Here is a 26,356-nt window from a genome sequence, read left to right as displayed (position 1 = left end):
TAAGGACAGATGCCTAACCAGTCAGTAACTAAAAATAAAATAGGAATCCAGCTGAATGAAGGAGGAATCCATTAAAAATAATAATAACTAATTAAAAATAAAGGAGATTGTTGGGAGAAAGGGATATACTGTTTAAGTTCTTTCTCCTGGTCAAAGGAAAAATGAATATCAGGTTTTCTTAGAAAACGAATAAAAAAGACCCAACAAAGCAGCACTAATATAGAGATTTTATTTAAACTGTATTGAGTTTTTACAGCACATTGCATGTTTGTCACAACGCGACTGCACAGTTTGGATTTTTGGCCACATCATGTCACTTACACCCACGAGAGCTCTGAAAGGAGTATTTGATGCATACATCTGAGCAGAGAGCCCAGAGTCTCTCTCCAAGGCCATGCAGTTTGTTCACTCATGGGACAGTCCCTCAGAACAGCCACACAAAGTAGACAGATACAGTCTCCCCAAGTGTTACCAGTCTTACTCCCCCTGGAAACAGGCAGAGTGAAGTGCAATGAAAGTCAAGTTAATTAAAAAGCCACTCACAACTGGCAGTAAATTTTAATGATTGAGAGAATGCTTAGAAGAATTTTATGTATCAGAGACAAGGAATAGTTTGTTACTTTTTCAATGATCTCAGGAATTTCCCAAACACAGACTCTCCATTATTCAACTCCATCTAAACAAAAAAAGTTCTACTAGGCTGACCTAAATATGCCAAAACTTTTTAGGTTACATCCATGGCAAGTATAAAAGAAGCACAGATGCTTCTCTGCAGAACTGAAGAAAAGGTCAGGACAAATAACAATTCTTGTTCTAAATGCAGATCCTAGTTACTTTTGAATGGAAAAAAAAAAATTATTTTTCTGGAAAGCAACATGAAAGTAGCAGTTTGGCAGATGGCTGGCTGCCATAATCCTAAAACGGGATAAATCTAAAACAGTTTATCTTTTATACACCAACAAATTAAGGAAAATGTATAAAGGAAGTCCTAGTGGTTTCACTATAGGCCAAGGAGACTGTATCTGTCCCAACTACATAACATGGCAATATCACTGTATCTTTTGGTTAAGTGCCACTGGTACGTATTAAGATGAAAATAAAACAAAACAAAAAAAAAAACCCACAATGTTTGGTCCAAATGGACACATTTTCTCTTCCAATTTTGGTATTAACGCTTCATTCTCTTCTGTTTGGGTTCCATTGTTAAGTGCACAGAAATAGACAGCAGCATTTGTACTGAAACCCTCACATACCAAACAGCATCTTCTAAGAGGTAAAAACCAAATGCTAATTCTACCCTCAAGGTGTCAAGTGTTCAGGATAAGAAGCAGTGTGACCCAGAGGAGGCAGCAGCCAAGGGAAAGACTACATAAGGGAAGTGGGTGATGGAACAAAACTGAAAAAAAAAAAAAAAAAGCAAAAACCAAAACAAAATCCATTGTTTCATTTTCATGCCAGGAGAGGGTCAAGGTGTAGCTCCTGTGTTAGCACCAGGACAACTAGGAAAGTCAGGCGCAAGGGTAGGGCACAAATCAGCAGATATTTCACAAAGATAATTTTGCTATTCCCTTCTCATTCTTCACAGTGCATACCTCAAGAGCTGCCACCAAGTTAACAGAGACTACTGCCTTCACAGCTCAAAACTTGAGTTTTGCCAGGACTGGACATGAGCAGTTTTCCTCTGCTCCCCAAAACGTCTCACTCCCTAGAAGTGTCCCTTAAATATTAACTGGTGGTAGCCAATGAGCCAAGTGAAAAAGACATTGAAACCTCTTTTTGGAAACCTCAGACATTGCTGAGCCAGTCTTTAAACCAAACTCCACAGAAGGACAGAACTAATGCAACTAGAGGGAGTGCCTCTAAAGACTGAGCCTTCATGCACAGACACAGAGCACAGAGGTACGGGGTATATTTCATCTCAGATAGGATAGGAATTCCTATCTTATATACTATAGTCTGCTTTTTTCAAGGTGGGGGAAAGATGGGTCTGGTTATCACTTGGAGTTTGGTTATACATATGCCTTTCTATTGCTGTTTGGGGCACTTTGCACCAGGCAGTTATCTATGAAATCATCATCATGTGATCCCTAGGAGAAAGAAGCTGGAGTCACAACTCAACATTAAGCTTCCAGATGCCGGGTCTGGATCAGGACCATTCCCCCAAGGTGAGGGTCTCACTAGTAGAGGACTTCCTGCCCAAATGGAATTCCTCTGCTCCAGTCTCAAGGTACCAGGGAAGATTTCTCAAGACGGTAGCTTTGAGCTCTGTGATTTCATGAGTCACACCAAGGAACCTTCATAACTACACCTGAAGCAAATCCTCCCCTTCAAACCTGCTAAAACTAGACAGGTCATCTCCTCTGGCATTCAGCTGGAAGCTGTGGCGATGGGTTTCTTCAGATGTTGGCTCATGAGTTCCCTGGCACGAGATACTTGGATGTGTTCGTAACATGAGTTACAGACGAGAACTGGGTCATAGAGTTGTTGATCAGGAATGGGCAGCTTCAGGTAGCAGCATCCAGCACAAAATACATTCCCACAGTTTCTGCCAAAGAAGGGAGAGGTCATAAGAAATGCCAAAATACTGAGACTAAAAGATAGTCTGCAAGGCCTTACATGAGTCAATGAAGAAAAAAGGTGGAAAAAAAACAAAAATAGGGAAACGGACTTTGGCCCAGTGGTTAGGGCATCCGTCTACCACATGGGAGGTCTGCGGTTCAAACCCCGGGCCTCCTTGACCCGTGTGGAGCTGGCCATGCACAGCGCTGATGCGCGCAAGGAGTGCCGTGCCACGCAAGGGTGTCCCCCACGTGGGGGAGCCCCACGCGCAAGGAGTGCGCCCGTGAGGAAAGCCGCCCAGCCTGAAAAGAAAGAGCAGCCTGCCCAGGAATGGCACCGCCCACACTTCCCGTGCCGCTGATGACAACAGAAGTGGACAAAGAAACAAGACGCAGCAAATAGACACCAAGAACAGACAACCAGGGAAGAGGGGAAAATTAAATAAATAAATAAATCTTTAAAAAAAAAAAAAAATAGTTCCTATAAAGATGCCTCCATTTTCAAATTGATTCAATCAAGTTCCATACATATGTACTGCCCTGCTTTATGAGCCATACGGAATCATACAAAACATCTTCTTACCTGCAATGGTGTCTTCGCTTGGCCAACCAGAATTCACAGTCACAGTTATAGCAATGTGATGCCATATGGTCTGGAACCCAGCGAGTCACCTGACAGAAAGGACATGGAAAAATTCCAGGTCCTTGTCAACAGAGTGGAAGAACAATATTGCAACAAGGAAAGCAGCCCAGGAGAAAATGGCAAGGTCTGTCTGCATAGTTGACCACAACTTGCCTACAAGGAAGACACTCAGCTGGGGGGAGCTCGGTCTGCAACATGTCACTCACCTCAGAAATAAAACTCACTGGCTCACATAAATACTCCCCACATATTTGCTTGGACGTACCTCAGTCTCTTTTTTATCAACAGGTTCCCAGCTTGCTTCTGAAAGGCAATCTTCACTGTGATCAGAGCCAAAATCCTCTGTATCACTGCCATCTGACTCCTTCAAACATGTCTAAAAGAAAGGCAGTGACATCAACATCAACGTCATCATCGCAAATATGTATTGTTTACTATGTGTCAGGCATGTTCTAAGTGCACTACATACATAAACTTAGTTAATTCCTGGCAACAATCTTGTGATGTATGCTATTATTAGTCACAATTTATAAGTAAGGAAAGTAAGGCATAAAGAAGGTTAAGAGCTGGTAAGTAATGATGCTGGAATTTGAACCTAATTTTCTGGCTTCAAACCCATGCTCTTAACTGACATGTAGAAAGAACATCCTACTTGTGGCATCCAAAACCATGATTTGGCAAACTCTGACCCACGAGCCAAATCTGTCCCACTAACTGTTTTTGAAAATCAAGTTTTACTGAAGTGCAGCCATACTCATTCATTTACATATTATCTATAGATGTTTTCATGCTACAAAGGCAGAGTTAAGTAGTTGCATCAGAGACCGTATGATTCACAATTCCTAAAATATTTACAATCTGGTCCTTACAACAAAAGCTTGTCAACCCCTGTTCTACACTATCACCCTCAAGAGTAAAATAAATGGGTTAACCCTGTCTACCCCACCAGCAGAGAAGTGGGCAGCAGGCAATGGGAGGGACTTAGGACAAAGGGAAGTATCTGTGTAGACAGACATCACAGGAAAGAAGGTGACTTCCAGAAGCCCCCCTAGGACTGCTTTGCCAGAACTTGAGGTCTTCTGACATACTAGAGCCTCGATCCTCCTCCTCATCTCTCTCACCTGGATTATTCCAACTAGCCTCTTAACCTGGTTCTCAACTGCCTCATCCATTTGACACACTACTGCTACAGCAGCATTCTTAAAATACCAATCCAATCATGTTACTCTGCCCTAAAATGTTACTGACTTGAAGGTAAAATCCAAACAACAAGGGCATTTAAGACTCTCTATAGCCGATCCTTCCAATTCCTGTCTGCTACTCCAAAATCCTCTCACCACACTACCCAACCACCTCTCCCACAGTCCCAGCAGAAGTGTATGCATCTGTGCATGCATACACATACACACATACACACACACACACCCCACCCCTATGTTCCAGCCATACCACTATAGCACCTTTTGCCTCCATGCTTCTGCAAATGGTATTTCCTTTTCACTGTCCACCTAACTAAATACCACACATTCTTCCACACTCAGCAAGCATTATCTTCTCAGGAAAGCCTTCCCTGACCTTTTGCTCCAGCCCCATTCTGTCGCAGCCCCCTAATACCTGGTGCCTTCCTCAGTCACATCACTCTAATTGTTTACTTGTCTCTCCCCCTAGACCATGAGCTACTTGAGGGCAGGGATTATGTCTCTCATCTTATGGCAAGTACCTAACTTGGTGGTATAAAGTGGTATCCAATGAATGAATGTTGAATGAATGGAAGACAGGGTGGATAGAATACATGAATGAATGGCTGGCAGTAGGTGAACACTTACAAAATCATCCTCATAGTCCATGGGGGGCTCTGCTGGTGGGGCACAGCAGTGACGGATATCTAGCCTCATCTGAAGCTCATGTACTTGTCGACGTAGCTGCTCCACCTCTTGCTTGTAACTTGCTTCAATTTGCCGTAATCGGTGCTGGATCACATCCGTGGGAAAGGGGAGTCCATCATCATCCAGGTAGAGAGGAGGCACTGGAGAGGGGCAGCTCAGCGGAACAGGCTTTGTGAGGGAGACCTGCTTTGGGTGACCTGACAACCAGAGCTGGTTGTTCTTCCCTCCTGGACCAGTACAGTGTCCATTGGAATGACTAGAACACACAGGTGACTTCACACCTTCTCTCTGAACCCATTGGCTCCCAAAGCAGGGTCCTGTTGCCCGCATCTGCTTGCTACATGACCTTTTACTACAACAGCCATAGGAAAGCAGCCGCCGAGGAGTGGTCTCCCCACTTGGGAGTGATGTCACCATCCCTTGGAAGCTGTCCCAGTTGGACCCTAGAAAAGAAAATTCACTGATCTGGCTCTGAGAAATTGGTTTTCGGGCCAATTCCATTGGTATTTTCCCAAAGCGAGGATTTTCCAGTAACTGCCCATTCCTACTATTCCCTCTTTTGCCCGTGTCTTCCTCCTTGTGGATCAGATCCGACACAGAACTGGGGTGTTTCTGGTGAGACATACTTGCCCCAGAACCTGGGGGATCTTGGCTGAGGAAGTCAGGGCTTGAGTCTAGAGGAGTTTGGCAAGCAGCACTCAACGGGTTGCAAAGAGTGCCCAGACTGTGATCTGGAGCACAGCTGGAGGGCACATCTAACGTGGAGTCTAGTTGAACTTGTTGGGGGGCGCCTGTAAGGGAGTCCTGGGACGACTCAGGAAAATCACAAATTCCATCACATTTGGTGGAAAAGACGTTAGCAAGAGCACTGGCAGCACCTTTTTCAGGAAAATGTTCAAGTGGCTCTCCTGTGTCATCTAAAGTCCTCTCCAGTGCATCCTGGACAGGAAGGTCTAGAGCTGGTGCCTCGGTCTCTTCCAGGACCTTGATCTCAGGATCAGAGGTGTTGCTCTTCACTTCCTGGGGCACTGCAGTATTAGGCATTTTGTAACTTGGAGAACAGCTTTTGTGGCTCTTGAAAGATTTGTTGCTCAAGCAGTCTTTCTGGCCGCTGGGCAGAAAGAGAGAAAGACCTATTTCTCCTCCAGCCTGCTGAGGACCTCCTGCCCCAGAATCCATGAATGTTGTCTCTGATCCCTCAGGATTGCTGTGCCAGGGCTCCAGACCTCCCCTGACCTCTTGACAGTGGTTATTCAGGTTAGGGTCACTGGATGTGCGAGTCAGAGGGCTACTTGTGTCACAGGCAGCTAGAAGATCATCCATGGATCTGGTTTTAGGTAATCTGGAAAGACAAACACAATACTTCCAGATCAGGAAATGGGCTCCATCTCCAGTCTATGGAATCAGAGCACCAGAACAATATCAAAGTCAAAGTTCACAAAAAATACATTAAAATTGCAAATAACCCAGGTTCACTGAAAGTCAACTACGCCAAAAGTATAAGACATGATCCCTGTCCTTAAAAACCCAGAGTTAGTCCTCAGCTTGCCAGTCCTCACCCTACGCGATCTCCATGGTTTGGAAACCTCAACTAATTCTATGGTTTCAACTGCCTTCTATGCTGATGTCTTCTAACTCTATTCCAGCTAAGACTGGAATAGAGCTTCAAGATACTGGCTCTTGTACTGATTAGGTATGTGACTACAAGTATGTTAATTAACCTCACAGACATTTTTTTTCCCTCTGTAAAATAGTAACAATAAATTATACCTCCTTCAGGTACTACAAGAATTCAAAATACAGGAAAGCCTGGCTGAACTGTGCTCCACAGATACAGCTTTTTTTACAAATTGAAGGTTTGTGGCAACCCTGTCAAGCAAGTCTATCAGCGCCATTTTTCCAACAGCATGTGCTCACTTTGTGTCTGTCACATTTTATTTAAGATACATACATTGCTTTTTTTAGACATAATGCTATTGCATAGACTACAGCATAGTATAAACTTCACAGACCACAATATAGTACAAACATAGCTTTTATATGTACTGGAAAACCCAAAAATTTGTGTGACTCGCTTTGCTGTGGTGGCCTGGAACCAAAGTATGTCTGTACTGGCAATCAACCACAAACTAAGATGACACTTATGACCTCCCCATTTTGACAACTCACTTTATTATAACTTATCCCTCTGTGACAAAATAACCAGGACAGCTTTTTACAATCACTTAGCAGCAACAACATGCTCCTTCTAAGTCTCAAAGTCATCATGGAAACTTCCCCTAGTATACCACATCCAAAGGATTCTAGAGGCATTTGTATACCCAAACGGGCAAAGGACATTTTTAAGAATGACTACCATGATTTTTAACACAGTTCAAAAGTCCTTAAAGCAATGAAGATCATTTATACCTCCTTTAGAAAAATTGGTCTGTCAATTATTCAATATTTCTATCCCAACCTGCCTATGTCTCTACTTTTTTCCCAGACTGGCTCTTTCTCTCAGCTTTTCAATCTCTATCCATGGTACTAATATTTTCCAAGTTCTAAGCTCAGAGACTTGGGATTTGTCTTTGCTCTATCCCTCTCTTCACTACTCTCCCCACCCCAACATTCAATCAATTCCACAGTCTACTATTAACTTCTCTACACTGTCTCTGAATTTAATCCTACCCACTTTCCAGAGACTCTTCCCCTTAGATCTGAATTGATGAAACTGCTCTCTGAGCCTCCAACCACCCTGATCATTGATTAGTTATCCAAAAATTCCACTGTCATCAAGTCACAATGACTTCCTACAATGATTAGTATTGGCAAAATCAAAACAAACTCCTCAGTCTAATGTTTAAAGCCTGAGATAAATTGGTCTGTATTTATTTCTATCTCCCCAAATAATCCCTTTACAACCCTTGCCAGCTCTCAAGCATCTGATTCCTTAAGTTTGTTATCCAGCTCACACTCCCTTTCTTCCATCTATTCATTTGTTCACTCAGACATTTACTAAAGAACCTATTATGTGCCAGGCCCTGAGCCAGAAACTAGAGACTCAAAAAAGTCATGGTTCCTGCCTGGTCCTCCATGAAAATGTCTCAGAGTGAACGGCGACTAAAATTAGCCACCTTATTATTTCTCATTTCTCTAACCAACCTTGTACTATACACAGTCTTATCTGCTTAGATGTTGACTTAGAATTGTTCTCTAGTTGTTCTGGGCCTTATCTTCCAGCTTAAAAATATTTTGAAATAGGGCCAATATCTTCTACTTCTTTGATATAGCCCATGTAACCAAGTACAGGATTAGGCAATTTGTAAGTACTAAAGAAACATTCATTGAACCAAAAAATTAGATGGATTTTAGGTAATGACTAGTAAGTGGGTCACTGACCTCATTAAGAATTTGTTCAAAGTTATGGCCCCCTCTCCCTAGAAAAATAAGCATATGAACTTGTACCCAAATTCTGCATAATTTGGGGACAGGAAAAATTACAGAAGTACTGAAGCCCATCCACGTGCCCCTTTACAATGCACCCCGCTTAAAGAGCCTAACATCTATAATTTACGGTGTTGGGTAGTTTGTTTTCCTTTATAACATTCAACCAATATGGAAGTTAAATATTTTAATTAAAAAAAAAAAAAAACCCTCAGTCAATAAGCAAGTATCAAAATTTGAAGGGTACATATCCTTTGAATCAACATTTTCATTTCTAGGAATTTATCTGACATAAATACTAGCACAAATGTAAAGATGCACATATAAGGATGCTCACTAAAGCATCCCTTATGATGATGAAAATGACCAATAGGAAACTGGTTGTATAAGATGAGAGCTTGTTTGGAGGTTCTAGCAGGGGAGCACAGCTACCAACCCCACCCCCCACCCCCTTGTCTGCTCTCTGCATCCATTCGGTGTATTCTTCTGTGTCCATTTGTATTCTTGTCAGTGGTATCGGGAATCTGAGTCTCTTTTTTGTTGTGTCATCTTGCTGTGTCAGCTCTCTGTGTGTGGGCACCACTCCTGGGCAGGCTGCGTTTTTATCGTTTTTATCACATGGGGAGGCTCTCCTTGCAGGGTACACTCCTTGAACGTGGGGACACCCCTGCGTGACATGGCACTCCTTGCACACATCAGCAATGCACGTGGGCCAGCTCACCACACAGGTAAGGAGGCCCTGGGTTTGAACCCTGGACCTCCCATATGGTAGACAGATACTCTTATCAGTTGAGCCAAATCCGCTTCCCTCATATATCCCTGACCGAAGAATGGTCCTCTAGTGCGGAATGTCTTTGACCAAGCATGCAGCTTCGGAAGGGACGCACATGGAGTGCTGAGGGAGGATGAGGATGCCCACCTAGCCAGCCAGATCAGCCTGGTCAACCCTGGCGATCAATGGGGTGAAAGGTTTCACAGCCAGATCGCCCTCACAACCCAGTTATATAAATTAATACACTAATTTTGGAATATTGTGTCATCATTAAAACAATAAGATGACTTCATATGTGCTAACATGGGATGACAGACACTATACAAAGTGAGAAAAACAATTTGCAGGTTATATAAAATATGATGCTGTTTTTTGTTTTTAAGAAGTGTTTCTATATTTGAGAGAGTGGATATATTTATCTAGGAAGAGGTAAACATTCAGTAGGACATGCAACAAAGTGTTAAGAGTGGATACCTATGAGGATTAATGGAGGACTTCCATTTCCTACTTTTATGCTGTTTTCAATGTTTGGGTTTTTTTAATAAGGAGCCTGCCTCATTCTTATAATTTAATCAATCCCCATCCCATTCCCCAATATATATATTTTTTTTTACATACATTCAGCCAGGTGACAACTGTAATTTTTATGTCTCCCTTTAAATCCCGGCCTCTTTCTGGGGTAGGAATGTAAAGGCCATCCCCCTTGTGAGAGCCCACTTCCCTAAGAGTCTGATGCTTCTGGAAGCTAAGGCTAGACAGAGCAAAGCTTGCTACTAAGATAGTGAGCTTACCATGCCTTGTATCAGTGAACAAAAATTAAGACCACTCCCACAAACCTCACTGAAATAGTCCTTTCTGTTTCGTTATCCTCTCCCCTGCTTAGTATATCACACAGAGTGAGACTGGCCCCAGGAAAGAAAGTAACCAATCTTATCTAAAGAGAGGACCTTGAAAATACACAGCATGCACCCCAGGTTAGCTACAAGGCTGACTCAAGACGTTCCTTGTAAATATCTCATAAAAGAAAGAGAACAACATTCAGACAAGCATGATGCAGTACTGGCTTCCTAGTGGGGAAAGGAGAGAGCAAAGGGGCCTTTCTTACCTGTCCAGAGAGCGGCCAGAGAACTCCTGGCTCTGAGCCACTGGGGAAAGGTAAAGATCCATGCTCTCCTCCCCAAGTGTGCATGGAGATGAAGCCGGCAGATAAACAGCCGTCCAGAGGTGCAGGGCTCGCACGTGACACACAGGGTGCAGGACCTAGGGAAGCAGCATTGTGCTAGTGCTCAGGAGATATTTCCAGACCCTCTTGTCCCCTAAGCCTTTGGCTTTAAATTTCCCACCTCTGCCTCAGCCAGTCCTCCCTGTAGGCTTCCAGTCTGCACCTACAGGATAAGAACGTGGACTTACCATGTCTGAGCTGGGTGTGTAGAGAAAGTTATGGAAGTTCTTATTGCCAGCTCGCAGGAGAGCCCACACAGAGCAGGTTCGCTTGTAGATGTTGCGCTTCTCTCGCTCACAGGGGTTGTTGGCCAGGAACGTGCCGTAGAGGCAGGAGTATGTGTGCTGCACCAGTTTTACCTAGAGGGCAGAGACTGCTGGCACTGCAGGGACTTGGGTCAACATTGCATCCCCACCCCCACTCCTACCCCTGCACCTAGTCACAGGCTTTAAGCTTACCAGGAATGCTTCGTTAAACTCAAACAGGCAGGGGAACTGCTTGAGCAACTGATGAACAGAATCAAGCCACTGGAGAAACACGGGACATTGTTCATTTTGGTCCTCTGCATTCTCCTGGTGGCCACAGCGATCTCCAAACTTGTGCCCAAAATCCAACCAGTCAGACTCTACTAACACTTGGAAGCCCTGCAAAGAAGAGATGGTCCAAGTCTTGGGTCTGTCTGGAAAGGCTAGGTTGTGCTACTTCCCAGGGGACTGCCTGAAGCAGAGAGCTGGCAGCTTCAAAGAGAAACAGGATTGACCTTAACTAGAAGAGGACCCAACCACCACCAAAGTCCTCTACTGAAAAGATCTCCAGGACAGATCTGGAAGGTCCAAGATACCCCATCCTCCCATACCCTGGTTTTTCTCATCTAGGCCCTCTCCGTACCTCCAAGGTCCTGTAATAGGGGTCCAGCAGTATTTTGGCCAGGGCTACAATCTGTGGCGTCCGGTCCCAGCCATCCGAGCAGTGCACCAGCACTGGCCGGCCTTCCCGGTCTACTGTATTAGCCACCAGCACAGCTGCCTTTAGCATCATGGACAAGTGCTGTAGCCATTTGGTGCTCTCCAGCGCCGACAACCAGCTATACAGGTGCAGAAATCAAATCTGTCACTAAGGGCACCGAGGCTACAACAGTCTTTCCACCACCCACAGCCAGCTGTACCCATCAAAGCCCCAAGTGAGGGCTGAAACCAAGAGGCTGAACCCATGGCTCTTCTGCCAAGAGGTACCTAGTCAGAAGGAGGGAAGATAGAGCCTGAGGTGGAAAAGAGCCTCTTGAGATTGAGAGAGGAACTGGGAAGCATCACATACACATTTAGCCACTTTCTCTCCCTACGTCTATGTTCTTTGAGTAGGAAAACTGGCCAAACAAAAGGAATCCAATGGCCTGTGACCATTCTGAAGCGCTGCTAAGGACTGCCAAGCGTGTTCTTAGAACTGGCCCCCTGCACTTAATTCCACCCAGCCCTCAGATCTCCTGTACCTCCAAACTCCCCACCTTTCCCTCAAACCCTCTAAGAATATGAGGAATTGGGTAAGGGATGAGACTGGACAGAAGGTGGGATCAGAGCAGGGAACACCTACTTGCTGGGATCAGGCATCTGGCTACATACAGCCCGGAGGTACTGGAAGCTGTTCCGGATGGCATGGATGTTGGCCATTCCCATGAATACAACCTCGCAATTGGGATAATACTCTGCAAATGAAAGATAAGAGAGTGGTACATAGGAGCACGTTCTGGAAAGAGGTACTCAAGAAAAGAACAGTCCTAGTGGGCAGAGCTTCCCTGGCAGGACAGAATACTCCAGAATGGGACCTAAATATACTCTTAAAATTCAAATCACCCTTCTATCCCTGAATGTAACAGTGGTAGTAAAAGCAATATTAATAAAAGTGAATAGTTGTAGAATTAATAATGACAATCTACGGTAAATTCTCAAGAAATAGTAGCCATTCTGTGCCAACAATTATACGTATATAAAATCTCCAATTTTATACAAAATACCAACTTTGCAAGGTATTTAGCATCCCCATTTAACGACAAAATAGAGCTTAGACAGAATAAGCAAATTATACATGGTGCATAGATAGTAAGCGGCACAGTCCTGATTTCAAGCCAGATTTGCTTGACTCCTTCAACTACACAACCTCCTTCTGACATTCGCTTCTCACCAAAGCCATCCAGAGCACAGGCTGTGGAGGCTAAGCTACAGACACCGGGAAAGCAGTGCTACCTTCGCACTCACAACCTCCACCCTTGGCCCGGTTGGCCACTGCTGCTGTGTAGGAGCGAGCATCCAGGATCAGTAGCTTCTGAGGGGCCGTTGTGCTTTCCACTCCAGAGCATGCTGTCAGGGAGGAATCTAAATACACAGCAAGAAGAAGGCCTTGGGGTCAGCCAGCCACCCAACTTCACCTGGACCTGTAGCACTTCCTCTCCAGAAGTGGAGCCTGCACCTAGAGAGCCCTCCACCCGCCCAGCTTCCCACAGGTAGGGGGCCCTGGCATCCTTGTATCATTGTCTTCTTCCCATCTTCTCAATGGGGCCTCCCTGGGAGCCAATGAGGCCAAGGTGGGGGCCTGCTCCCGGGGCCAGCACCACCCACACCTTACCAAAGTCAGTGTCGCACGCCTCACTCGTGTCACTATTTCCAATGCTGGGGGAGCCCCCAGTGGCCCTTGTCCCGGGGTCTAGGGCACAGGCTTTGGCAATGGACGTGACCAGGTACTCATCATCAGCATTGCGCCAGCCCCACCAGCTGATCTCGGGCTGGCTGCAGCGGGCAATGGCGGCCCCGTTGCGCAGGTGTCTGTCAAAACAGGGGAAACCATCAAGCCCTTGCCATTGGCACCTGCAGAGGCCTACCACGGAGACCCTGGGGGGGCAGACTAATGTCTGCAGAGCCAGCAGGGCTGCCAGTTCATCTTGGCCTTGATAATGGCAACCAAAAGCCCTTAACATCTCTAGAGGGCTTTATCATTTATAAAGCACAGTCAGGGACATTTTCTCAAATGGGCTCTGTATTCCCGAAGTGACCTTGACTCATCAAATCTGCACAGCAGTCATTTCGGGTACAGACACACAGCAGGAGAACAAGGCCTGGGCCAAGAACATGAAAAACTCCACACCTCACAGTCACTACCTGTCTCACTCAATTTTAGTGGTAATATCTGGTACAGGGGCCAGCAAATTTTTTCAGTAAAGGACCAGGTAGTAAATTTTAGGCTTTGTGGATCCCATCCCAGGCTTTTTTACATCTTCTATTTTTTCATTTGTTTTGACAACCTTTTAAACATGTGAAGATCATTCACAGCTTACAGGCCATAAATCAACAGGCTGCAGGCCAGATGTGGTCCATGGGCCAGTTTACAGACCCCTATTCTATGCAGTTTCTCTCCCTCAGACACACACACACACACACACACACACACACACACACACACACACACACGTCCCCCCCCAAAAAAAGAGAGAAGTAAATAAACATCTCAAAAGCCTCATATGTAGGAAAAACAAAACTGAAGCAGGTTTTGTTTTAAAATTATTTTGTGGCCACTTCCCTGCAGGGTGTCCATTCCTAGTCAACCAGGCTGCCATAAACCTCTTCTGACTCTCCTTACTGCATAAACAGCAGCCTCCCTGCTTTATGTCCTCCACTGCCTCACCTATACACGACCACCGGGATCCGCTTCCAGGAGCGGAAGGAAGCCACGTTCTCCAGCTCTTTATCTGTGATCCACACGGGAACCAGCAACTTCTGGGGGTAACTGGAGCATAATCTGAGGAGAGACAGGATGGGTCGCCAAGCTCAGTCTAAGACATGTAAAAACACGACCATGTGGACGGCTCTGTGGGAAGAGGGACAGGGAGCCCTCCTTCCTCACAGACCTAGGTGCTTTGCCCACCATGCTTTATCCATACGTGCAGGAAGTTTGGGTTGGGTTTGGAGTTTGGCTCCCCACCCCTCTCACTTGTAGTTGCTGTTGATGTGTGAAACTCTCCAAACGTTCTGCAGATCAAAGCCCATCCTCGCGAGCTCTGCCTCCTGCCGACAGCGAATGTGCTCTCCTGCAACACAGCCCCTGTTCCTGTCAGCTTCCAAGAGAGCTCATGTCCTTGAGGCGGGTGGGGGGAACCAAGGGTTGAGGAACATTCCAAAGGAAACAGCTGGGCCTCACCTGGCTGACACAGGTGAGTATGCTGGTCCTCCTCAGTCAGCCCCAGGCACCAGGCATGGTAGGCAAATGCAAAGAGGTCCTCAGGTTTGGCAGGTCTCGCTGTGGCCCGACTTAGCCGTGACAGCCATTCTTGGCACTGCTTGAATGTGGAGAAGTGGCACCTGCCAGGCAAGAAGCCACAGGCCTGCGTGAGGCAAGGGGTGGGGCTGTGCTGTGGAGTCTTGAGGTCAAAACACGACCGCAGGAAGGCTGTGGGGAGAGGAGGCTGCAAAGCAGAGGAAAGGCTTGGGGACACCGAGAGGACCAGGGAGACTGGCCACATCCCTAGAGAAGGTGCCTCTGGTGACAACTCTCTTCCCAGGAACTCCTGTCTTTGAGACACACTTATCCCCTCTATGGGGCGCTACCGTTTCTCCCATCAAATCTGAACACAACCACATGGCCCTGAATGCCTTCATCCCTTGTCCTTACCCCACCAGACCAGTGTTATCTCCTGACTCCCCAGCACAAACCTGCTTCAGGCAGGAGGTCCCATGCACATCATCCCTGTCTCTTTGTTTTTTCACTTCTGCTTGGTAATGTTACCCTCTCTTCCTAGCCACATCCTACTGATACTTTGAAGACAGTTTCAGTCCCACCTCTTCCTTGAAGCCTTCCCAGCCTACTCCTTCCCACAGACTCCCTCCTCTCTTGACCCTTAATGTCCTTGGAGTATTAAACAGTAAGTTATTCCATAGCATATTGCTCACGTCTTCCTTCAGCAATTAATCTTTTTTTTTTAAGATTTAATTATTTCTCTCCCCTTCCCTGCCCTCTCCCCCTCCAGTTGTCTGCTCTCTGTGCCCATTCGCTGTGTGTTCTTCTGTGTCCGCTTGTATTCTTGTCAGTGGCACCAGGAATCTGTGTCTCTTTTTGTTGCATTATCTTGCTGCGTCAGCTCTCCGTATATACAGTGCCACTCCTGGGCAGGCTGCACTTTTCTCGCGCTGGGCAGCTCTCCTTACGGGGAGCACTCCTTGTGCGTGGGGCTCCCCTACACAGGGGACACGCCTGCGTGGCACGGCACTTCTTGCGTGCATCAGCACTGCACATGGGCCAGCTCATCACACAGGCCAGTTTGAACCCTGGACCTCCCATGTGGTAGGCAGATGCTCTATCCGTTGAGACAAATCCACCTCCCAAGCAATTAATCTTTAACCTCCTTGAGGGGAGGGACATTGTGGATTTTCCTTCTGCATCTCCCACCAACCTACTATGTGCTGAGCAAACAGTAGGCTCTAAACTGGGCATCCCTTTAATAATCCTTGGAGTCATCCCAGACTCCTCTTTCTCTCTCACATATCCAATCTATCAGCAAATCCTCTCAACTGTGTCTTCATACATTTAGAATCTGATGGCTTCTCACCATTTGACTGCTACCACCTGGGCAATCCATTTGCTGTCTCACTTGGGTAACTGCAACAGCCTCCTAACTAAGTCTCTTCTCCCTTTATTTTTGCTCCTGGTTCTTCTGGTCTATTCTCAAGAGAACAGCCAGCATGATTCTATTAAAACATGAATCAAATCATATCACTGTTTTCCTCAAAACCCTTCAAAGGCTCCCCATTTCCCTCTAAATAAGAGTCCGTCATTATGACAGTGTACAGCCCTATACAGTCCGGAACTCCCCTTACTTCTCAGACCTTATCTCCTACCCCATGTTCACCCTCGTGCCCCCACTCCAGCCATACGAGCCTTCCTGCCATCTTCCCCACATGCCAGGTGCAGGCATGCTCCCAGGTCAGGGCCTTTGCACTCACTCTTCCCTCTGTCTGGCACAGTCTGCCTTCAGATAACCATGTGGTCAATTGACTCAAGTCTTAATTCAAATGTCATCTTTTCAGTGAAGCTTTATCTGATTAAAGCTACAACCTACACCCCCGTAACACTACATATCCCTTTACCCTGCTTTATTTTCTCCCCTCATATTTACCATCATGTAACATATTTTACTTACTCATTCTTTACTGTTAATCTCTCCCCACTGGAACATAAGCTCTATGAGAGCAGAAATTTTGTGTCTATTTTCTGCTGTATCCCCAGTGCTTAGATCAGTGTCTAGCATAAAGTAGAATACTCAATAAATATACGTTAAATGACTACGTGAATGAATCAATAATAACCGAGTGCTCTGTGCCAAATATCATCCTCAGTGCTTTCATACATATTAACTCATTTAATCTTTATAATGACCCCATGAGCTAAGCACTCATGTCAGAAACACTGGTCAGGATACTGGGGCTCAATAACCTGACCTCAGCCCCAGAACAGGGTTTTCACCTCTTCCTCCAAATGGGCGAAAGCTTTTTTGCTTTCTTCCTCCAGAGAAACCCTGACAGCAGAGAGGTCTGAATAAGGCTGGGGCCTGAGGGCCTGAGTGAGGCCCCATTGTTCTCACCTCACCACTTTGGAGTCCTTGCAGGCAATGTGCAACTGGAACATATCACGGCTCTCCACACTGTCAATCATTCGGAGAGGGACCTTTAAAGGAAGGGAAAGCCAAAGGTCAGACCCCTACTCTCCATATGACCCCTATCCCCATCCCAACCCAGGTGCTGACATAGCAAGAGAAGGAAGGAAAGTGACATTTAGAGAGGGCCTGTTAACCTGGTAACTGTGCTGGGTCCCACCTGCATAACCCCATTTAATAATCACAACAACCCTTCCAGGCCAGTATTTTCAGCCCATGTTATTAAGGAGAAAACTGAGTCTCAGTTGGGTGACTTGACCAAGGTCACAGAGCTAGTAGGTGGCAGGGTCGAAAAAAGAGCCTATGGTCTTCCAATGATGCCAATGTGTTCCTTAGAAGGAACAGCAACAGAACAAGGGAAGGAGGGAAGAGAAAAAGGGAGAAGGAGCAAGAAAACAGATAGACAGACCTATAGCTATGTGAACAAGGCAAGAGGTCATGGAGAGAAAGAAAGGAACCCAAACTTCTTTGGAGACATGATCAGGTAGAACTCTGGAGCATTCCCACCCTGAACTTTACAGGCACTCTGCCTTGGGTATGTGGGAACATGGCAGGAACTCACGTTGATGATAGAGTCCTTGAACTTGATATGCAGCCGGTAGTTGGAGATGGCAATGAGGGCATCAGCCGCCCGGCCCAGGAACTCCACTCCCTCACCCTGAAGCACTGTGAAGGGCACCTGCCAAAGGGCAGAGGAACTCTCAGTCCAGAAATGAGTCATTCCCCAGGCCCCACTCTGTGGGATCCACTTTGGGCACAGGCTCTCCATGGTATCTCTCCACGGTAACGGCACCAGGCAACAGCTGTACAGGAAAGCTGCCTTTCCTTCCCTGGGGCCAAAGGCTCCATAATGCACAGGCAGACAGACTTCCCTCCCTCCAGGGACTAGGGAGCAGAAAGCCAGAGCAACTGGCACTAGATGCCCTGAGATTTTTTTGGGGGGAGATTACTTTTGAACTGGGCAGGAAGCCATACCCACCTGAAGCCTCCAGCTTCTCCTTACCTGCAGATTCTCCTCCTCCTTCACTAGTTCCTTGGGGGGAAACAGATCCTTGGCTTGGATGTACTCCAGGCTGGGGGGCCCCTCCTCACCCTGTGGGGAAGGCCAGAGCCCTAAGTCACTAGACTCACTTGGCCCATTAGTCCTTGTTCTGCTTCCCTCCCCAACCAGTAGGCCTCCACACCACACACACACACACCACATACTTCTAAATGTTCTAGTCTCTAGAGGAGGGAAGAGACACCCGGTTTGGCTGGAGAGGGGAAGGGATGGAATGGAGGGAGCACTCAAACCTTTTAAGCCAAAGGGAAAAATGAGGTACAAGGAGGAACTGGGATCCTCAAAGGGGGACTCTCCTGCAGGACCAAAATTTCCAAAATGGAGGAGTGATAACTAAGGAAAAGAGAAAACAATGTAAGGGTAAAACTGGAGTGGGAAGGGGAAAGTGCCTCTCTGAGAAAAGGGAGCCACTAGTTCTAGAGATGGAGGGAAATCAGGCCCCCAAGGCCCCGGAAGCTTCCATCTGATGGGTGCACGAGACAAAGACAGGGCTGGGGGGATTCAGCCTCACGCCTCTAGAGGGCCTGGAGGGATACTTTCAAGAGGTGTTTCAGAAGGAGGGTGTGTTTTGGAGCTGGGCTTATCTTCCTGAAAGACTAACTACTAACAAGTCCCTACCACTTGCCAAGCAACCTGCCTCGCTGCTCATCTGGCAGGAATTCCTGAGGAATACCCACAGCAAGCAGAAGTAACTCCCCTCCCAACCACCAGGGAGAGGAAAAGAGGGGATCCACATGCCTGAGAGGAACCAAGAGACCCAAGGACAGCCAGGGGAGAGAGGAGGCCTGGCAGACACCCACGGAGGACAGGAGGGGGGTTGGGGAGCATCTGAGAGGACAGATGGGGGAAGCTGGGAAGAAGCATTAGCGAGGGGGGGGCTTGGAATGAGGACTGAAATGATGCAGAGGAACGGAGCCCTGCAGAGGCAGGGAAGATGGAGAAGAGAGAGGCTGTGTGGGGTACAGTCAAGGAGAAAAGACTAGCTGTCAGGTGAGGGATGGAGTGGTGGAAGGGGGAGGGGACTGGAGCCCGGAAGATGGTTCACAGGTATCCTGTGGCCCCCCACCAGCCTTCTAGCCACATTCCATATACCCAAGCAAGCATGCAGCGGGTGGGACCAAGATGGAGAGGAGATGAAGGGATGTACCCCTGCAGGGCGGGGCCTGGAGATCTGCAGTGAAGGGCAGTGGCTGTAGGGCCCAAATGGGCCACAGAATTTCCAGCCTTGGCCTTGGACAATCTCCAGTATTCAAAGATGAAAGCAAACCCAAGGAAGAAAAGGGTTAATCCCCCTCCCCTGCCCCAAAACGTAAGGAACCCGACCTGGGGCCCTGGGAAGGGGGATGGGCTGAAATTAGGAAACGCAGGGGCAGACCCTGGGCGGGGCTGGGAGTGCAGCAAGCGCTGGGGCCCCTGGGCCCCCACAGGCGGCGCCCGCACTTACGAAGCAGCTGAGCATGGAGCAGGAGACGCGGGCGGTCAGGCTCATGGTCGCGGGCGGTCTGGGCTAGCGCACATGTCCCCAGAGCCGCTGTGCTGCCCGCCAACCCGGAGCGCCCGCCGCATCCCGGCTGCGGGGTTCACCAGGGGCAGCTGCGGCAGCCAGGAGGCGAGCGCGCTGGCGGCTGGGCCTCCGCACGGCTCCCGCGCGCCTGTCCCCTCCTCTCCACAATGGAGCGGACCCAGCTCCGCCCTCCCGCAAGAGCGCGAATGCGAGGGGAGGGCGGCGAGGGGAGGGCCACCGGAGCCGGGAGGGGAGGGCTGTGAGCCGAGCAGCCGGGGCGGGATGACCCGCGAGGGCGCCGCCCACAGCCCCAGGCGCCACTTTCTCTGCTACCCTCGGCGGCGTGGGAGGGGCTCCCCCGCAACTTCTGGGGGTTTTCAGGCGTCGGAACTGCTGAACTGCCCCCAGAACACAAGGGAGGGGAAAGCGAGATCGCCAACTTTTCATTTCCCATCTTCCCAGATGAGCCACCACAGGCCCCTCTTCTCAAAACACCCGTTCTATCTACTATTTCCTCTCGGCGTTGCCCCGAAGCCTGTTCTGGATCCCAAGATGGAGCTCGCCTACCTCCACTCCATACTCTTTCCACTTTCAACGCTTCCTCCAGTCCCTCCAAAACCTCCACCCATGATACCCCTATCTATTGGCATCCTCCAATCCCCTAGACTCTCTACATCGCACTCACCCTTTACCCTCTCTCCGTTTTTGCCCCAGAGAGTGGACACAAGGTCTGGTGCCAGGGCAGTCACTCCACATTCCTGAGAGCGAAATAAACTGATTTTTTTATTTCAAGGTCCCTGCCCAACCCTATTCCTTCAGCTACATCTCTCCCTTCTTTAATATCCTCTGACCTTTGGGTAAGTCCTTCCTGGAGGAGAAAGAATTTCTTAGACTAAGAGAAAAATCTGGTACAATGGATTACAGAAGCTATACAAAAACAAAACTGAAGTGAAACCTGGAGGTGGGGAGATAGGGGAACTTGGATAAAGGGCCAAAGGAAAAGGGGCTCAAAATAGTACTGGGAGTCCCAGAAGAAGCTGGCTAGAATCCAAACTCATTTCTGTGCCTGGTAACTTTCAGAAACCAGGACTTTTGTTTTGCTTTTGTTTTTGGAGGGGGGAAGGAATGGGAGAAAACCTGACATTTTATTAAGCACCTACTAAGCCCGGAGCTTTTGAGATATTACCTCCCAAAATCTTTCAACCTTTCAAGAAGCAAGCTTTATCAGCCTGTTTTGCTGGTGAGCCACTTCAGGTTCAGAAAGTATGTAATTTTCCTAAGAAAGTATGCAATTTTCCTAAGGTAATTAAGTGATGATGCTAGGATTTGAGATTAGACTGAGCTAAGTTTGAAACCCTTGGATCACAGAAGAGATAAAGGGAAGAAAAGAGAAGTCCTCACCAACCGAATTCCTTAACCTGTCCCTAAGCACAGGAGACACCTGACAAGAACTGAAGACATGCAGCCAGAGCTAGGGCCTGCTCTGGGCCAGAGCCTGCAGCTTTCCTTCTGGGCCAGAGCCTGCAGCCCTTCCTTCTCATCTAACTGCTTTCCCCTCCTAGCTCTCAAAGGTTAAGAGGTCCCCTGAACTTGGAGTAATGGGTGAGAAAAGAGCAGTTAGTTAACAGAAATATACAAGTGATATTTTGGGCAACGTGAGGGAAGATCTTGCTAGACAGCCAGTCACCTCTGGCCTGCACAGTGGCTTAATGGACACAGGACTTTGGAGGTGGAAAAGCCCCAAAGTTTCGGTGAAGTTACTCCTGAAATAGCACCATCACATTCCAGGAGCCCACTGGAAATACAAGGACTTTGACTAGAACACAGAGATTCTACCAAGGACCCAAGAAAAGCAAGAGGAGGACAGTTATGAAGGCCTATGAGAGTGTAAGTAGTGTGGGGAAGGCATGGCATAGCACACGCAGAGAAAGACTTCTAGAAGCTTCCTGCCCCACTGCAATATACTGGCAATATACTTGCAATCAGAGAAGCCCTTATTTCTCTCCAGGGCACCTGTTTAGAAACGAAACAGAGTAGTTTGGAGCTCAAGGCCCAAGAGGGATGGGATAGCTTCACTGGGGAAAGATCTAAGGATTAAGGAAAATAAAATAGTCTCAGAAAAGAGGGAGTACTCACCATTCTACCGTGGGGAGGGTTCTGGCTGCCTGCTTCTTACTGTAAGGAGACAGAAGAACATCAGAGTAAAGAGCACCATTAATTAGAGTAAAGAGCACCATTAATTAATACCATCATGGAATCAACAAATGCCACACATCTACCCTTGAGCTCCAACTTGTATTCTCCCTCACAGAGAATCCAGGCTCTCCACAAATCACCTTGCCAGGGAGAGGCAGTGAAAGAAGCTCCAGGAGAAAGCAACATGTGACCTTTGAGGGCACAAAGTTAGCCTTAAAGTACTGGAGCAGGAATGAGTGTTATCCAAGATCACTTAACAGAATTCAATAGTCCCAATTCCCAGGCCTTGCAGGGAAGTAGAATACTCCAAATGTTCTTTGTGAGAGAGCAAAACAAAACAAAAACCGCCCAACTCTGAGGAGAGAGAGGCTGCCTACCGGGACTCACTTTTGGCCCTGATGGGGAACTGAATCCACAAAAATACTCTGCAGGTCTCTGAGTCTGGGAGTAGCACCCACCTGACCTGTTTACTGGGCGGGCAGAGTCCAGAGCAGAGGACAAAAGGGAGGGGACCACAACCTGCGATCAGAGGGCAGAGGGCTGGACAGGCCCTGCTGAGTGTACTTCACACCAAGTAGAAGAGAAGTTATTGGGAGGAGGCCACATATTTCACCAACAGAGACAAAAATCAGACCAGCTTAGGTCTAGAAGTCAGCACCTGTCAAATGGGCCCTGACAACGGAGATCCCAGGATGGGGCCTCCTAGATCCACTTAGGGAATCAGCACTAGGTCTCACAGATAAATTTCCCCCATGCCTGCTATCCGAGCTCAGAGACACAGCAGAACTATGCGGGAAACTGCGGTGATAAAAGCCTCCAACTGTGGCCATGTCTGCATCCCTGATCACAGGACCCTCTTTCCCAGCCCACCTTCCCTCATGGGGAACCCGCAAGGGGCCAGCCACAGGTACTGCCTAACCGCCCACTGGCACCAGTCTCAGGGAGACGGGAGAGAAAGAATGTGGAACAAGGACCAGGCCTAGGACCCCAGGATCCTGGACCTAGGGGATCTGGCCCCGAGGGGCGGGCCGGCTGGCGGGGTAACCCAGGTGCCCAGGTTCTAGGGGCGGAGCCTAAAACCAAGGGGGCGGAGCCCCGAATGACAGAGGGCGGGGCTCAGGAAAGTCGCCGAGGCCGGGGCGTGGCTGGGCAAAACGCGGTCGTTGCGATTCCCAGGCTGGCAGTGCACGGGACGCGGCGACTCACCCAGGCGGGCGTCCGCCCGACCCTCCGAGGCCGCGCTCTCACCACTTCCGTCTTCCGCAGCTGCCGAGGCGCCAGCGCCGATCCCACCACGGTGCCCCTCTTTCCAACCAATCGTATCTCTGGCCTATGGCGGTCCTGGCCAATAGCCATACCAAGTCCCGCCCCGCCCCCACCGCGCAGCCGCCGCCCTCACTCTCCAAGCCACTCATTGGCCTAGTGAGGCAGACGCCCTCCCAGCTTTTAGCCTATCGGATGCCGGAAGACGAGCCTGTACCTGGAGGGAGGAGGTGCGGCGCGGAAAGGAGACGCGACCAATGGGAAATCACAGCGCGTCCCTACGGCAACCAATGGGAGAACAGTAAAGGGGGCTGCCGGGTAAGGCTCCTGGGGCCGGAAGTGGGGGTGGCCTGTCGCCTACTGGTAGAGCAATTGGAGGTGGGGTCTAGTAGAGGCGAAGGCCTTCGCAGCCACATCCTGGGATGGCAGTGTCCCAAGGGTACTTTTCAAAATGCGATTTCGGGCACCTATTAGTTTATCGATTCGCGTTTTGATTTCTCTGTGGTCAACCGGTCCCGAAGCCAGAACCGGAGATAAGACCCCGCAGGCTGAGAGCGGAGTACGAAGGGCCTGAGGCTCCGTGTCGCTCCCAGTCCTGTTGGCGGCGCTGAAATTTCCCTTCCCCTGCGTTCGGGGGAGTTCCTTCAACCCTCACCTTTTGTGAGCGAGGCGTCTCTGCTGTTCTTTATGACCTGCAGGGTACTCTCAGTACCAAGTAAATATATCTTGCCCCAGAGTTAGGAAACCTGGGCCTGCGATTGCCACTAGCTGGCTGCGGCCTCTTCATCAGTACCAGGGAAAAGGAGGATAGCATTCTCACTCCCTCTCTTCCTTCAGGAGCCAGAGCAGGCAGCACGGCGAAAGATAGCCGCTGGAGGTCGCCATTATCCTGCGATACCACCAACCCGACCGAGAAGAAGGTTCAGATTCTCAATATCTAGTCTCAGCCCTGGAGTGGGCCTGAGGGCTCTAATCCTTGACCCCAGGGCAAAAGTGCCCTCACGAGACTCTGTTTATAGAGCATTGCAGTTTTCACTATAGTTATTAAGTTCCACGAAGACAGGGAACTTATCTGTATTTACTGCTTTAACTCCAGGGTCTAGAAAAGCGTATGCAACCTAGTCAGAATGCCAGTATTTGTTAAATGAATACTGATCTTTAGGACAATTATTGTATCCTATTCATTCCCAGCCCTTACTATAATTCTTGATGCTTACTGGGGCTTCAGCGTTTGTTGAATATTCTATCTCAGACGTCCTACAGTGCAGAGCTTAATTCTGCATATCCTTTTACCCCAAGTCAGGGGAAACAGGAAGTCAGAAGGCTGCATGCAGCTAATACCCTGTGTTTTCCCAAGGGCAGGTATCAGGTCAAAAATCAACATGCTACTACTAAACTGAAAGTACTGTATGTGGGAAAGATGGAGAGAGGCTTAAGTCCCAGATGACAGAGAAAGGATAGATGGTCATTAAGGTGAACAAGAGAAAAGAAAAGAAAAGAAAAGAAAAAAGATGAACGAGAGGACAGACTGGATTCTAAGCAGAGACTTGAACCCTGTCATAGGAGGGGAATGTTTTCTCCATTCTCCATTCCCTATTAAAAGCCAGCACCCTCCTCCAGCAGCCTTTCAATACTGGGCCCTAGCTTTATTCCCAGTTGCCAAAAGGTGGGAGCAACCCAAGTGTCCACTAACATGAATGGATAAACAAAATGTGATATATACATACAGCAGAATATTATTTGGCTATAAAAAGGAATGGGGGAAACGGACTTGGCCCAGTGTTTAGGGCGTCCGTCTACCACATGGGAGGTCCGCGGTTCAAACCCCAGGCCTCCTTGTCCCTTGTGGAGCTGGCCCATGCGCAGTGCTGATGCGCGCAAGGAGTGCACCCCGTAGGGAGAGCCGCCCAGCACGAAAGAAAGTCTAGCCTGCCCAGGAATGGCGCCGCCCACACTTCCCATGCCGCTGACGACATCAGAAGCGGACAAAGAAACAAGACGCAGCAAAATAGACACAGAGAACAGACAACCGGGGTGGGGGGGAATTAAATAAATAAATAAATATTTAAAAAAAAAAAAAGGAATGGAGTGCTAATTCATGTTATGACATGAATCTTTTTTTTTATGAATCTTGAGAACATCATGTCAAGTAAAATAAGCCAGACACAAATGGACAAATATTATATGATGTCATTTATATGAAACAGAATATTCAAATTCATAAAGTCAGAAACTAGAATACAGGTTACCAGCGGCCACGTGGGAGTGGGGAAGGGGAAGTTAGTGCTTGATTGGTACAGAGTTTCTGTTTGGGGTGAGGAAAAATTTTGGTAATGAATGGTGGTGATGGTTGCACAACAATGTGAATGTAATTAACACCACTGAATTGTATAATTGAAAGTGGATAAAATGGGAAATTTTATGCTGCATATATGTTGCCAGAACAAATAAAAATAAAGAACAAACCCACAGAAATGTAAACTATGGGCTATAGTAAATAGTTTAATTATTAAAATATTGTTTCATCAGTTGTAACAAAGGCACCACTCCAATGCAAAATGTTAATAGGCAAGTTAGTATAGTGAAAGAGGGAAGGTGGGTCCTTCCACAGACCACATGGCCAGCAGACTGCATGGCCGTGAAACCCCACCCCTAAACCTACTGAGGGGAAGGCTGCTGGAAAGATCCCATGAGACCCTGGCTACAAGATCCCATTTGGAACTCTTTCCAAGGTCAAAAGAAGCCCCGAATAATACCTCCAAACAACAGGCCTCCCATTGGACCCCTGAGAGCTAACAGGTGGGGATCATAAGGCAACCAATCAGAACAGCAAACAGGTGGGGCCCCTCCCCAGCATTATGAAGAGGGTGGGGGAAGATTTTAAAAGGCCTGACCTGGTCCCCTTTAGCGAGTCTCACTCTACAGCATGCCCATAGTCCCTGTCTAGGACTGTGGACTCTTGTTTCTTAATAAACTCTTTACTCCCTTGCCTACCCTATGACTTGCCCTTAAATTCTTTTATGTGATGTAAGCCAAGAACCTAGAAGCCTAGGACCCTGAGCTTTCTGCTAGCAATAGGGGAAAATGTGTGTATGAGAAGAGTTGGAGTATATAGGAACTATACTTTTGGCATGA

General features: G+C 47.8%; 1 protein-coding gene across 3 annotated transcripts; it reads right to left on the bottom strand.

The window, feature by feature from the left end:
* Positions 1-213: 213 nt before the first annotated feature.
* MTMR4 (myotubularin related protein 4) lies at positions 214-23,436 on the bottom strand. 3 transcript variants are annotated; one of them, XM_004468202.4, is made up of 19 exons: positions 23,165-23,436; positions 21,899-21,937; positions 18,202-18,291; positions 17,761-17,877; positions 17,127-17,209; positions 14,690-14,850; positions 14,483-14,579; positions 14,177-14,290; positions 13,124-13,320; positions 12,745-12,873; positions 12,095-12,206; positions 11,396-11,591; positions 10,966-11,151; positions 10,696-10,866; positions 10,391-10,545; positions 5,028-6,429; positions 3,467-3,577; positions 3,142-3,230; positions 214-2,545 (listed from the first exon to the last, which is right to left on the bottom strand). In XM_004468202.4, the coding sequence occupies exons 2-19, from the start codon at positions 21,899-21,901 to the stop codon at positions 2,368-2,370; spliced, it is 3,591 nt and encodes a 1,196-aa protein (XP_004468259.1). In that variant the 5' UTR covers positions 21,902-21,937; positions 23,165-23,436; the 3' UTR covers positions 214-2,367. The 3 variants fall into 3 exon arrangements, with proteins under 3 accessions (XP_004468259.1, XP_004468260.1, XP_004468258.1); XM_004468203.5 differs by lacking the exon at positions 23,165-23,436 and adding an exon at positions 22,346-23,029; XM_004468201.5 differs by lacking the exons at positions 21,899-21,937; positions 23,165-23,436 and adding an exon at positions 19,703-20,059.
* Between the last annotated feature and the right edge of the window lie 2,920 nt (positions 23,437-26,356).

The sequence above is a fragment of the Dasypus novemcinctus genome, chromosome 21 (assembly GCF_030445035.2).
Source record: "Dasypus novemcinctus isolate mDasNov1 chromosome 21, mDasNov1.1.hap2, whole genome shotgun sequence".
Classification (NCBI taxonomy): Eukaryota; Metazoa; Chordata; class Mammalia; order Cingulata; family Dasypodidae; genus Dasypus; species Dasypus novemcinctus.
This window is presented reverse-complemented; position numbering and strand designations above follow the sequence as displayed.

Coding starts and splice junctions, on each gene's coding strand:
- MTMR4 (XM_004468201.5), bottom strand. CDS start 19,747: ATGAGCCTGACCGCCCGCGTCTCCTGCTCCATGCTCAGCTGCTTC. Junction 11,152..11,395: donor CCTATTACAGGACCTTGGAG/GTACGGAGAGGG, acceptor TCTTCTTTGCAG/GGCTTCCAAGTGTTAGTAGA. Junction 6,430..10,390: donor TCTGGCCGCTCTCTGGACAG/GTAAGAAAGGCC, acceptor TTGTCTTTCCAG/ATTACCTAAAACCAGATCCA.